Source organism: Anabrus simplex, chromosome 6 (genome assembly GCF_040414725.1).
Source record: "Anabrus simplex isolate iqAnaSimp1 chromosome 6, ASM4041472v1, whole genome shotgun sequence".
In the NCBI taxonomy this organism is placed as follows: Eukaryota; Metazoa; Arthropoda; class Insecta; order Orthoptera; family Tettigoniidae; genus Anabrus; species Anabrus simplex.
The window spans coordinates 251446460-251461698 of record NC_090270.1 but is presented as its reverse complement, the minus strand read 5'-3'; the positions used below and the strand labels follow the sequence as shown (position 1 = coordinate 251461698).

Here is a 15239-nt window from a genome sequence, read left to right as displayed (position 1 = left end):
AATACATGTACATAAAGTATTATATTATGTAACATTAGCCTAATGTATTGGTATTGTAAATAGACAATAATGAAAATATAGAATTAAGTTTTATAATTGAAAGAATGGACACATTTGTCATGAAAATAACGGGTAATGTCAGTCTTATGAACACATTATCATGTAAATAAAGGGGAATGTCACTTTTAACCCCTTAACTGGGTACTAAATTCTCCACATGCGTAACCTGCCGTGGGTACTTTTTCCCCACTTTGTGATATTTAAATATTTCCTTCATAAATGTGTACACAATTAGTTTAATCTAATATGATAGTAATTATTATTCTTAAATAATGTGATACCAACATTATGTACATTATTTACATTGTTATGAATCCAAATGTGTTACTAACATTATTTACACTGTTCTGAATCAGGATGATTATAGGTTTTGTAGATTGTTATCTGTGTGATATAGGCAGAAACAAGGTGTTACACACAAAGCCTTTTCACAGTAAGGACACCAGTATGATGTTTCCTTCCTCTTCCCTTGGGACCAACACACAATACACCTTCGGAACTGTCGAAATACCCGCACAATCAAGCCGATCTACTTTACGTTTGGAAGTCATGCTTCGCAACATAAATGCTAGGGGCTTTACGTCGCACCGACACAGATAGGTCTTATGGCGACAATGGGATGGGAAAGGCCTAGGAGTTGGAAGGAAGCGGCCGTGGCCTTAAGGTACAGCCCCAGCATTTGCCTGGTGTGAAAATGGGAAACGACGGAAAACCATCTTCAGGGCTGCCGATAGTGGGATTTGAACTTACTATCTCCCAGATGCAAGCTCACAGCCGCGCGCCCCTTTACGCGCACGGCCAACTTGCCCGTTGCGACATAATTGGCTGCGCGGGAACTTCGTGCAATGCGCCAAAACAAATGCATTTCACGAAGCTGTGACAGCTCTAAAAAACAATACACAGCGTGATCTCGTGGAAAACATATCAACTAATGCAATAGATTCCATGGACACGCCGTATGCCTTCACCGTCAAGATACATACGCGATAAATTTTACGATCGACTAATGCCATCATACCCACTGTAGAAGCCCAGCGTGAAAATGTCTAAAGACATTGTACCCACTTAAGGGGTTAACAAAACCTAACAACCTATCCATTAATAGTGAGGAAGTGTATCAATGAATGATCTTCCCTCTGGTCCACAAAAATATCTAAGGACGAGCAGATCAGAACATTTTGCTGCAGAGATTGGATGTAAACCTGAAATAGAAATAAATTACAAATTTAAAATCTTAATATTGCCAGCATGTTTGCGAATGTAGAGCAACTTTATGTACACTAACTCTTGCACTTACGTTCATAAAGATGCCTCTGAAAGAACAAACTCACTAACTGGTGTTTCTGGGAAGTGTGGAGTTGATTTTGGAGCATTTACAACAGGTCACAGGTCGTTCCCAATGGCCATTGTAACTGTCTCTGTATTCCATGAATCGTGCTCAATGGAGATGACAAGTTCCCTTATAGGTCTTATTTTAAAAGGGAAAACTTTTCTGTACAAGGGAGTCAAAAACTTGGTCCACTGACGAATCACTGGTTGATCAACTTCGATTACATGGAAAGGAAAGGGCTTATTTCTGGCACTCCTAAAATGATCCGCCCAGTCTTCTGGCGTTTCAGCTGCAAATTTCTGATTAATTAATGCCATGATTCTATCGCACTTGAAGTATGCGTGCCCAGGAATTGGAAATACTATTTTCACAGACTCGAGACGTTTGGCATGATGTACTATAAAGTGCAGAAATCTGAAAACAGTCCAGTTCTTGTTCTGTCCACATGCAGAATCACAGAAGATTGTCAAGTGTTTTTATCTCGTCCCCAAGTTCACAAAATATAAAATGATGTAACATAGAACACACTTCATCTGCTGGTTTATGCACAACTGTCTCTGGGTATGTATAGAATACAAAGTGTCCACTAGAAAAAACATGTCTATTGAAGGAGAAAAGTGACAGCTGTCTACGGTAATACACGTTGTTAGTGTATAAATTAGGTATGCATAAATTCTTTTGGAAATCCTTCACTATTGCCACATACCAAATTGACATTCCCCCTTTGTTTCTTGTTCTGTGGTTACATTCCCCTTTCATCAATTGTACATGTATTCTTAAACTTGTTATATTTCCGTGACTATTCCCTTTACTTGGTGTACACTGACATAGCAAATGTCATGGGATAGTCACCTAATAGCATGTGGGGCCTCATCTGGCCCTGCGAACTGCAGTGAGACGCCGTGGAAGTGAGATGACAAGTCCCTGGTAGTCCTCTGGACGCAGCTGACACCAAATCGTTTGCAGAGCGGCTGCCAATGCTGGTCTGTTCGTGGGTGCAGGATCCATGGCACAGAGCCTGCGTTCCAGGACATCCCAGATATGCTCGATAGGGTTCATATCAGGGCACCTGGGTGGCCATGGCAGTCGTTGGACCTCCACTGCATGTTCATGGAACCATTCCCGGGCGACGTGCGAGCAATGTGGCGGCGCGTTATCATCATGAAACACCGCAGAACTATATGAACGCTGGAAGGCCCAAAAATAGGTGGAGATAGTCTCCGAGCAGCTCAACATACCGCGTACCATTCAAAGTCTCTTCCAGAACAACTAGGAGGTCCATTCCATACCAGGAAAATGCACCCCAGACCATAACAGAGACACCAGCGCCCTAGACCACACCTTCGAGGCAGGCGGGATCCATCGCTTCATGTGGTCTGCGCCATACACGGTGCCTCCCATCGGCATGGTGCAGTTGAAATCGGGTTTCGTCCGACCATATCATGTTATGCCATTGTTCTAGTGTCCATCCTTGGTGACTGGCGACAAATGCGCGTCGTCGTGCCCGATGATGTTGGGTTAACAGTGGCACCTGTGTGCGGCGCCAGCTCCCATACCCCATAGAACCCATGTTCCAACGGATTGTCCACTGGGAGACGTGTTTAGCACGGCCTATGTTGAATTGAGCCGTGATTTGTTGCACGGTTGCCCGTCTGTCACTACTGACAATCTGTCTCAGATGTCGCCGGTCACGGTCATCGAGAGTGGCTGGACGGCCGGTTATTCGTCTGTTGTGGACAGTGACACCCACATTCAACCATTCACAATACACCCTGGACACGGTTGATCGTGTGAAGCCGAATTTCCGCACCACTTCCGAAATCGCATTTCCCATCCGTCGGGCACAGACCACCATACCCTGTTCGGTGTCAGCTCACGACGACGTTCCATGTTACACCTGTCACATGCACAGCCACTGCTCACAAGGTCTCCTATACAACTGCCGCAGGCACAGGGGGCATGTGGTGCGCAGACAACACACCTGCGCATCAGTGCTCCGCTATCCCATGACATTTGCTCAGTCAGTGTACATTGTCTTAAACTATTCTCCTGACCATAAAGTATATACGAGTAGCTTAGAAGTGAAGCTTCCACGAAGTGAAGAATTATTTAATTTAATTTCCGGGTTGAACCATGTTGTACTTGTACGCACATCACGAACAGTTTGCCGACGTTTCGAATACATTGCAGTATTCTTCGTCAAGGCGACTGAAATACCCCTATGATATACTAACAATTTGTTGGTATATCATAGCATAGTTCAATACGGGTCTAATAATGAGATTAGTTACATGTAATGAAATACCCCTACTCGATCCGAGGTAATCAGTCTCCCAGGCAGAAATTACACTACTAGAGTGGCCTTGATCTTGGCCTTTTATATAGTAGCCTTTCTGGCTGACGTAAGCCCTGGCTGTCTCGTGAGAATTCTGGAAAGTATGCGTCACAGCCAGGTAGTGGGGACTTGCCCGCACTGTTATGTAATGGGGTTGCGGCCCGTGTGTTTATGTTGTGGTCTGTATGTCTTGAACTATGAATGATAGGCATCCAAGAATTACTGATTTTATATCCTTCTTCTAAATTTATGTTGTTCGGATGTTTCTCGATTTCTCTCCAATAATAGCAAAATGTATATGGAACACTTCGAACAGAAAGCCTTAGCTACATCTGCCCTGAAACCCAAATGTTTTCTCCGCTTTGTGGACGACACTTTTGTAATCTGGCCTCACGGGAGCAATAACCTACAGCGATTTCTCGACCATCTCAACTCCATACACGTAAATATTCAGTTCACCATGGAAATAGAAGTAGACGGAAAACTACCATTTCTGGATGTACTAGTAATACGCAACCCCAATGGGGCGCTGAGTCGCGCAGTATACAGGAAACCCACTCACACAGACAGGTACCTACACGCCTCGTCTCATCATCACCCATCACAAAAGCAGGCTGTCCTAACATCACTAGTGAACAGGGCCATAGCAATATCTGACGCAGAGCACCTCGAGGAAGAGAAAGAACACCTCATGGAAACCCTTAGGGAAAATGGCTACTCGCTCAATAACATCCGACTAGTCCTTAAAAAATCAGAAGAGAACAAAGAAAAGGTCGCCGCAGGAGAAAACGGGAAAGAAGAACTGACCCGACAGAAAACAGCGATACTGCCATACATTAAAAACACTACAGACAGGATCGGCAAGATACTGGACAAATACAACATAAAAACTATCTATAAACCTCACCGTAAGCTAGCCCGTTATCCACCACCAGTAAAAGACACAAAAATTACAGGCCCCTGGAGTGTATCACATTGAATGTAGCTGCGGAGCTTGTTATGTAGGTGAGACAAAACGTCTGATCTTCACTCGCCTAAAAGAACATATCCGTCACACCAAGAACCAAAACACAGATATTTCAGCAGTAACCAAGCATTCCTACGAAACCAGGCATGGAATATCATTTGACAAGACCAAGATCCTAGCAGCTATCCCTTGGAATCTGGAAAGGAAAATCCACGAGGCTATCGAAATCAAAAAACATCTGAACAACATAAATTTAGAAGAAGGATATAAAATCAGTAATTCTTGGATGCCTATCATTCATAGTTTAAGACATACAGACCACAACACAAACACACGGGCCGCAACCCCATTACATAACAGCGCGGGCAAGTTCCCACTACCTGGCTGTGACGCATACTTTCCAGAATTCTCGCGAGACAGCCAGGGCTTACGTCAGCCAGAAAGGCTAGGATATAAAAGGCCAAGATCAAGGCCACTCTAGTAGTGTAATTTCTGCCTGGGAGACTGATTACCTCGGATCGAGTAGGGGTATTTCAGTCGCCTTGACAAAGAATACTGCAATGTATTCGAAACGTCGGCAAACTGTACGTGATGTGCGTACAAGTACAACACAGTTCAACCCGGAAATTAAATTAAATAATATATACGAGTAGTGTTAATTCATTTTTTTATTTTACACTGACATTCCCCCCTTTTCCCATGTACCATTCAACTGTTAGAGTTATAATTTAACTTGAGTGACGTCATGAAATAAATAAATAGTAAAAGTATGAGCATAAAACAACATCTTTTAATTAAAAACTAGGGATTTTCAAGAAACCATTCGTCCGGGGTAGATAAAATTTGTTGTCAGTTAGGATTATGAGATTAATTCAATTTATTAAATTACTAAATTCCGTGAAATTGTATTTTGAGAATTAGCTTAAAACCAAGTTACTAACTTGAAAATATATTCTGGAAATCTTAGTTTTATTTGCTGCGAAATCTCAACTTATTAACGTAACGATTAAGGGGACATGTTCGATGGCAAAGGACTTTACTGCCACAAGTGTTGTGAGCGTCTGTTGTTGTTATTTTTTATTTTGATTTGTTGAGCATCAGATGTGCTGGGGATTTATTAATGTGGAAAACTTGGTCATCAACTACTGTAACTTAATTGTGTTCAGCCTTCAGCTTAGAAATTTGGATGGTCATGGGGTAATCAACCTCAGTGACTTAGATTAGGGCCATCTGCCACTATAGCATGATTTTACTTGCGGTCATCATCAACAATGACTTTAACGTAAATTACAAAGTTGGATATCAGTCCATGACATAGTCGCAGGTCACACTGATTCAATTAAGGGTCCATGCCATTCAACCAATGTGTGGCACATACGGATTGGACTGCCTTAAAATTATACCACGAGTCCAGAGTTCGTGCTATGGGGGCTGGATCTTCCTGAATCATTATGATGGTACATACAGTATCATATGGAAGCTGATTCTAGGGACTCCAGACTTTCTTTATGTCACTCTTAACTTAAGACAGTGGTTTCTAGTAAGGATGACCCTCTGGCAGTTGAGTTAAGGTCTCCAAAGCCAGTATCTCTCATCTGCATTATTTTTTTTTTTTTTTACTACGGACAAGACTAAGTTCGTTGTTAAAGTGATGTTAAAATGTCATGTGTTGCTTCGACTTCATCGTATGGTCAATAAACATCAATTTCTTTGACTAGATTCCTCTCATTTAGCAGACAGTTTAAATTACTGAAACCCGCCTCTTACCTGAGCAAGTGACGAAGAACCCGTAGCGACGAAGAACCTGTATACGACCCAAGAGAAAGATCTCAAGCCGATTTGCTAATAGGTAAGGAAGGTAGGTATCCTGCGAAGGCCCTTAAAGGGTTCAATACGTCAGGAATGGCGAACCAATACCATACATACATACATAGTACAGTAAGATAGGACATGAATTTATGGTACTCACTGTCCTTTAAGAAAAAAAAGTATCAATTATGGTTGCAGTGAACTTCGTTTTCCACTATATGGCATTTCACTGTCTCATCGTATGAGAAAGTAAGGAATACGAGGACGCTATTGCAAAAAATAGAAAGTTACACACAATTCCACTCAAGGTTTAGTTTTTGTGAACTGATCTCAAAACGACCACAGAACGGCACAGAAGAGTGAATTGCTTTTGACGAGTCTAGCACAGTATCCTTCCTGTCAGACAGGAACTACAAAGGCCATACTGAAAGTCATGAGCAACAGTTTTTCTTTAATCATAATCTTTTAATACAGAATAACCATGAACATCACCTCAATCTTCAGACTTTCCGGAACATGTGCGGGTACTCTGATGCCATTAACTTTTATCACGTGACCACAGCAAGGAGTTACAAAATGGCCGACATTTTGTTCCATCAACGTGTTGTGACTGAATTCCTTGTTAAAGAAGGCATTCGTGCTGCTGAAATTCACGAAATACTTCAATCAGCGTGCTTATGGTGATGCGTGCATGGATGCATGCTAGCAGTGTTCGGAGATGGGTAAAATATTTTAAAGATGGAAACACGAGCATCCAAGATCAGATGAGTACCGGGCACAGTCGAAATGCCTACACTAATGGCCGGTTTCTGGTACACCACAGTTACCTGTGAGTTACCTAAAAGCGCTTGTAACTTTAACTGTGCTGTTAACTTTAACGAGTTTCCGGAAACATAAATCCAGATTTATAAGCCCTGGTAATAAACAGTACAGTTATCGTCATGTTTAGTACCTCTCGTCCTCCGATAGATGTCTCTTAGGCATATGTTTTTAGGGTTATTTTGGTAATATCTAGTTACTTTTACAAGCAGAAGTTTTCTACAATGAAAAATGGTTGGCAAATACATACACAGTCATGTCAATCAGTCTGATTCAGCATGTAATAATCTCTCATAATATGAAAATACGTATGATCTGCAAAAATTAGGTATATATTACCTCCTCTTCTTTCTTATTGACAGTATGCAGACATCGTCTTAAATTTCACCTTGAACGTTGTCATCAATCAGATCACTTTTCATTGATCCAGAACAGAACAAGTGTAAACGAAAATAATCACATAAATGAAAACGTGCCGCACACTTAGGAACCTATTATTCCGACACTGAAGCTCTGCACTGATGGTGCTATATCCATGTGTTCTCGCTGCAACTGTTTTTATTATTTTTTTTACGCTGACCACGCAACATGCATTGACAAAAATATTCTCATAACTGCTGACATGAAGTCCACTTGAGAACTTCAATCGAACGTAGCGAGCTAACCCTGACTCAGGGTGTGAAGTGTGTTGAAACAGATAAGAAGATGACAAACTACAACTCCCTGCAAGACTTTTAATTAAAGAAGTCCAGATGTATTATGCTTATTAGGAGTCTATGAGACCTCACGTCACCTGTTAAAGGATATAATAGCATTAAAGAAAAGCAATGAAAAATCGATATTTATTATTCAGCAGGTTAATATTAAATGCATACCGGTACCTAAGATATTTATTATTTGGTACAAATTTCAGATTGTGTTTGCTACGGTAACTGTTGGTGGGACTCGTGATTCAAAGCATAACAAAAGAGAACATTATAGCCTGATGAAAATCCGTTCGACTCGAGTTCTATTTTATTTGACGTTTCATTTCCCGTATTGGACGATATATCTACAGTAGAGGTGTCATGCTTCGAGGAGATTATAACCTGGGACAGATGACACCATACAAGTGTAATCAGTGACTAAAGCCAGTGATAACAAGGAAGTAATTGTACTAACCGAAATATTGTCGAGTCCAGCACACCCAAGCACGTTAAAACTACAATGAATGACTGTAAATATGTTATAACCACTTCATTATCACTTTCTAATGTTTACAAAAGTAATATAAGACCTTGTACGAAAAGGTATGGAGTGGCGCCTCATAGCGGTATTTGTTGGAATAAGCTCTAACATAGAGGTAACTACAGCACTAGCTGCAGTTACCAGTCTTTGCGGAGATAACTGTGAAGAAGCCGATAACTGTTGTTTCGGAAACTCATTTTAAGCATATCACCATGTTAAGTCACTGGTAACTACCCATCTACAGATAACTGTCATTTCAGAAACCGGCCATGAGTGCAACATGAAGTGCAGGAAATGATTCGTGAGTTAAGCTATTGAAAAGTTTGTTCCCACTGGGTCCCACGTTTACTTCCCACAGATCACACAATCCAGAGACAAACCATCACTCAGAACCTTGTTCAGAGATATGAAAATGAAGGAGATAACTATGATGTGCAGTGTTACAGGGGACGAGAGTTGGCTCCACCCTTATGAACCAGAAACGAAACAACAAAGTATGGAATGGCACCATCTGAATTCACCGACGAAAACAAAATCAAAGGCAGTGAAGTCTGCCGGCAAAGATATGGGCACCATTCTCTGGGATGCAGAGGGGTCGTTCTGGCTGAATTTCTTGAACCTGGGCAAACCATAAATGCTGCCCGTTACCTTGAAACGCTTCACAAGCTTTGTCGTGCATTGTGTGAAAAACGTCCTGGAAAGAACATTATCCTGTAACATGATAATGTCCATTCCACAGTGCTCGTTTCACCAGCAACATTGAAAACTCTGCATGGGAAGTTATGCAGCATCCTTCCTACAGTCCCAACTTGGCACCCTCCGGCTACCATCTTTTTGGCTTTATGAAGGAGCAGGTGAGAGGCCAGCGTTATGAGATGCAAGACGACATAAAGAGAGCAGTGAGTCAGTGCCTTCGGCGTACTGGAATGGACTCCTACTGTCAAGAAATTTTCAAACTTGCACAATGGTGGAAAAAATGTGTCCAAAGGTAGGGTATGTTGAAAAATAAACAAAAATGTATAATTTGAAATAATTTATTCGGTGTATCGAAATGAAATTTTAAAAAAAGTACTCATGACTTTCAGTGTGGCACCTGTAAGAGTTGTAGTTGGACTTGCATGAACACACACTCAAACAGAATGTTAAAACAAGGATAACGGAAAGTACATTAAACGGAGTAATGCCATATGTCTTACTAATAATGTACTATGTGTATATACAACTTTTTAAACCTCAAACTGTTAAGTAACATGTTAGCTGAATGGAGAAGCTAGTGGACTATGGACTAGAAGACTGGTGGTTCAAATTGATCATCGCCAGGAATTTATAACAAATGCATATATATATATGATATAAATAAATGTAAGATAGGATAAGAGAAGACTGATGGATTAAAGGCGGCAAGAGAAGGAAAGTGATGAGAGAAAAGGAATGCAAACGGTAAAAATGGTTACTAAATTTAGTTTCTTCCCACTCGAAACCCTCCTACTATCCAGGGAGGACCTGCAAGTATGACGTTATAGATGTGCTGGAACATTCTGCCCTTGTTTCAATGATTTCCACAAGCATTCGTTGTTCTTGGTATGGGTTTCAGGATTAAAACATCACAAATTCAACAGAATGGTTCACAGTTTAGTGAATGTACTGGTCCCCTTGATACTGCTTTTATGTCTCCCACCCATAGTAAGTTACATGCTTTCATACCAGAAAGTAAACAAATGGAGACTAAAATTACCAAAATTCATAGAAAAGAAAAAATTTAATTTAGATAAAGCAGAGGCAGTACAACTCAAGAAACTTTTACAATCAGTAAAACAGCACGCTGAAAATTTCCACGCTCCACTACAGAGACCCAATTGTTGAAATTAACCACCAATGTCACAAACACTAGCCAATTGGGACACAAGAAGAGACAAAATCAGTAATTAGCAAAGAGTCAATATTATGCATAACCAGTGAGCTTAGTAGCAGAAAATCTGTTAGTGCCACAGAAAAGATAAAATCGATCAATACAGAAAGGGTGGATATGATCAGTATGTTAAGTGATTTTTGTCACATATAGTGCTTTCAAATGAACAAGACCTGATCAGCTATCAGTAATTTCTTCACAAAACCAAACCATCTATCTGTAATTTCGTCTCTAACATTAAACTTACTGTCATCACTATCTACAGTATGTCACTTTCTTATTCATACAGTTTCATATTGTGAAAAGAGCAGTATATTTTGGACATTCAAATGGATGTTACAATAATTGTCTTTTACGAAATGTATTTCTGGTTGATTTCTTTACAATACCATACAAAAATAATACTTATAACAACATATAGTAATAAATACGGGAGAATATAACAAGACATGATCTTTTCCTATGTCACATTGTTATTCTTACAGTTGCCAGTTCTTCAACTAAACATATGAATGAAATGAACCATAGAACCAATCCTAGTATTTTGTGGAGTTACCCTCCGCTTTAATGACAGCTCGACGCCTATGCTGCATGGAATTTACTAGCCTCGCACATGTTTCATGGCTGATACTGAACCATTCTTGGGTCAACACTCGTTTTATCTTTGGATGAAACCTTTTTACTGTGAACCCTAGACTTCAAAAACACCCATAATGTTCAGTAGATTTTAAGTTAGCAGACTGGGGAGGTGTTTTTAATTGTTTTGGAATGTTCCAAATTAACCACTCCTTGTTCAGAGAAGAGGTATGTTGGGGGTCATTTTCCTGTTGGAACATGTAGGTCGGTAGCATTCCCAATTTTTCAGCATTTTGTTTAACATTGTTCTTCAAAATATTATTGTACACTACTTTGTCCTTCGTGCCTTCAATAAATTGAATATTCTCTATACCTTGTGCCGACATACACCCCCACATCATAACCGATCCACCTCCGTGTTTCACCATGGGAATTGTACTGGCCACACCGTTGCCCGTATTGGTCTTTCTCCAAACCTACGGGCACTATCGGAACCGGATGACATGGTCCTTGTTTACGTGTTCTTTCGCAAAGAGCAGTCTTGCAGCATGGTTCTTCTTCCTAACATAGGGCCTCTTCATTGGTACACGGCCATGGTAACCGTGTCGATGTAAAACTCGCAGGACCATCTGAGTACATATTTTCTTCCCAGTAGCAGCTTCCAGCACTGCCTGCAGCTTTGGAGTTTTTATGAGGGTTGGATTTCACTTGCCTCACAATAAGTCTTTTTGGTTGTAGGGTTAGTTTCTTTTCTCTGTTTTCTTGGCACATTCTTCACCAACCCTTCGTACTTAAAATTATTCACGACATATTGAACAGTGGCATGACTTTTCTTCACCATGACTCCTATTTTTCTTATGGTGTACCCTATAAGTGCTAGATTGACAATTGTCTGTTTCAGCTCATATCCAAGGCCTTTATCCTTACCCATTTCTACCAGCACTCTCACAGGTCGAAGACGAACACAACCAGCAACACCTCTTCTCGCACGACACCTAGTGCACTTACAGTATGTATACCCCGTTCAATGTTTGTCGAATGACGCTATCTATGCTAGTGTATGAACAACAAAGTGACTTGAAATTTTGGAGTGTATGCAGTTTTTATTTGTGTAAACACAAATTATTTGCACTAAGTCCGGCTCCATGGCTCCATTGCTTAATTTCTCTGGCACGGGGGCTGGGTGTATGTGTAGTCTTCATCATCGTTTCATCCTCATCACGAAGCGCAGGTTGCCTACGGGCGTTAAATCGAAAGATCTGCACCTGACGAGCCGAACATGTCCTCGGACACTCCCGGCACTAAAAGCCATTTGCCATTTCATTTTCATTTGCACTAACAAAAAATTTGTGCATTGAGTGTTTACGTCTTTTTATTACATTCACGACACACAACTATAAATCAATAATTTCCATTAATATACAGGCACATAGAACTCTTTATAATGAAATGGGTTGTGTATGAATAGGAAAGTGACATACTGTATACCAAATGTTGATACTGACAGTAAGAAGTATTATAGGTACTGTCACTAAATGTGCTTTACCCTAAACCAGAATCTAACCAGTCACTGGCAGTAACCATCAGGGGCCATAGGGCCTCCTTGGAGGAGTCATGAAAAACTGCAACATTAGCTATGTGTTCATTATATTAGCAGCCAAGTAAAACCATTAGCCATCAGTGCACCGAGCGGAAAACAGTGGAGTAAGAAGAGACTCGGAGGGAAGCTGGAACGCCTACACTAAAAAGTCCTGTTGAATGATAACCGATGGAAAAAGATATAGGAAGAGAAAAGAGCATAAAAAAGGAAGATAAAAGAACATACAAATGTAGGTATAGCCTACATGGGTAATTATGAAAACTGATGAACATTTGAAACATCACATACTAAAATTTGAATGAAAATGTAGGACATGAAATAGAAAATACAAATGAATCAGAGCATAAAATAACTTACTGGTGGAAGTCTAGATGATAGCACACAATATCCGCAATAGCCTGTGTATCAGCAGCAGAGCCTGAACGACAACAATAGATATGATCTGTCACCTTGGTCAGTTTGTCAGTGACACGGTTTGCAATGTATGCTCCTGTTGTAGTGCGTGAATCAGCTCCTATCACAACACCGCCGTCATACTCCACAGCCATTATGGATGTCTGGAAGAAAGGCAATTCAACATAATAATCTGCTAGGTTTATCCCAAATAAACATCATTAACTAGAGGATAATTCTGAAAGTAACACAAAAAGATTAGCCCTGTACTTTCACAAAATATTACAATCATGCTTATGATGCCAACAGGATTCAATGTTAATGGCATAAACTCAAAAGATCACCTCTAGTATACCAACAGCAAAACATCCTTAAAATAAAATACAAATTTCAAATGTTAAGTATCCATGTAAAACTATTAAATTCAGCCTCATACATCTATCAAAAACCATACAGACCTTTCTACTGACTTATTACAACAGGGAAAATAGACGAATCACAAACTTGATCGAAAGCTCTATCTACTTCAATCAATCAATGATCTGCAATTAGGGCTGTCGACCTGGTGGCAGATTCCCTATCAATTGTTTACCTAGCCATTTCTTAAATGTTTTCAAAGAACTTGGAAATTTATCAAACATTTCCCTTGATAAATTATTTCAATCCCTTATTCCTTGTCATATAAATTAATATTTGCCCCAATTTGTCCTCCTGAATTCAAATTTTACTTTCATTATGATCTTTCCTACCTATAAAAGCTCCACTCAAGCTTATTCATCCATTAATGTCATTCGACGCCATCTCTCCACCACTTTAAAATCTTGCGAATTTTCTTAGATTAAAATAACATTAATTTATTATAAAATTAGTCAGTACATGTTTTGTTTTTCATAGAAAACAACTTCAGCCGTGATCTTGATTTACAATTAAAAATGCACAAAAACACAAGTTACATAAATAAAACACAATTAACCATTCATATTAAAAATAACTTGTCTTTGACAAGATGAAAGGCCTAAATATCTAAAGAGTCTTTAGTTTTTCTTCAACTATTTGACATCTCTTGATGTGAAAGATGTGTTATGCATAAAATTACACTGCAGAAGGAGGTGGAGGGGAAATGTTCTAAGTTGGGGAAAATTCTTCCTTCTGTAACCTATTTTGTTATTGATGCTGAATAGGTTCAATAAGAGAGGTATTTAATCAAATAAAGAATTCCTATTTTCTATGTTGGTGTTCAGTTTATGTTTATTATTACAGAACCTGTCCAGGAAAATAAATAGGTTCTCCACTGTATTCATGAGGCACCCTTTCCTCACTCTTACTTCCAGATCTTGTTGTATGGAGGTATATGTATGTCCGGTGTAAACGGGTATTTACGTGTTCTACGTGTTAGACGGAACATTTCCCATCCACCTCCTTCCGCAGTTGTTCCCCCTCCCTCCACCAAGCATGCAGACCTTGCTGGCACACACACACACAACACTAGGACGAAAGCGGCTTTGAGGGCAGGATGAGGCCAGCTCTGGTAAAGAAGTAGGGGACTGGAAATAATAATAATAATATTGCATTGAAAATTATTCACATGTGTTCAGCACTCCATTTTGAATATTTTAGGTCCCGAAATGTAGCATGGGTAATAGGCCTATTGGTAATAATTGCACATATGAAGTAGGAGGATGTATTCATGATAGCCACTTTTGTTTCCAGAGATGTTATGGAATAGACTGGTCACTTTGACTTTACAACAAAGCATGGAACTTACGGTAGATGAGGAAAGCCTGGAAGTTACAATGCAAAGCATGGATGTTACAACATAAAGCATGGATGTTACAAGTTTTGTTTATGTTACTGATATAAGGCAATATATTTTCATAGGTTATGATATTGTGTTGAGAAGAATGATCTAGGGATAAGCAAGGTGGGTCTGGGGGCATGAGATCCCAGGTTAGAGCCGTGAAGCGGCTTTAGGCCTCTAATTTGTACTGCAAGCGCCATTGGTCTGGACAAGTTAGGATAAGATCTGGACAAGAGCATTGGTCTGGACTGGTTGGGGTAGGATCCGGACAAAAGCATTGGTCTGGATAAACCAGCATGTGGAATGAAACAAAGGGGGGTCTGGGGGCGTAAGCCCCCAGGTCAGAGCCGCGATGCGGCTTTAGGCTTCTAGTTTGCACTGCAAGCACCATTGGTATGGACAGATAAGTGTAGTGC

At 40.2% G+C, this 15239-nt stretch overlaps 1 protein-coding gene across 1 annotated transcript in view; it reads right to left on the bottom strand.

Moving 5' to 3' along the window:
• The window catches only part of Prosbeta1 (proteasome beta1 subunit), a 67059-nt gene that overhangs the window by 37861 nt on the left and 13959 nt on the right, over positions 1-15239 (bottom strand). The window contains exon 3 of the mRNA XM_067149275.2: positions 12990-13189. Within this exon, the coding sequence (XP_067005376.1) occupies positions 12990-13189 (200 nt within the window). The remainder of the gene's footprint in view (positions 1-12989; positions 13190-15239) is intronic.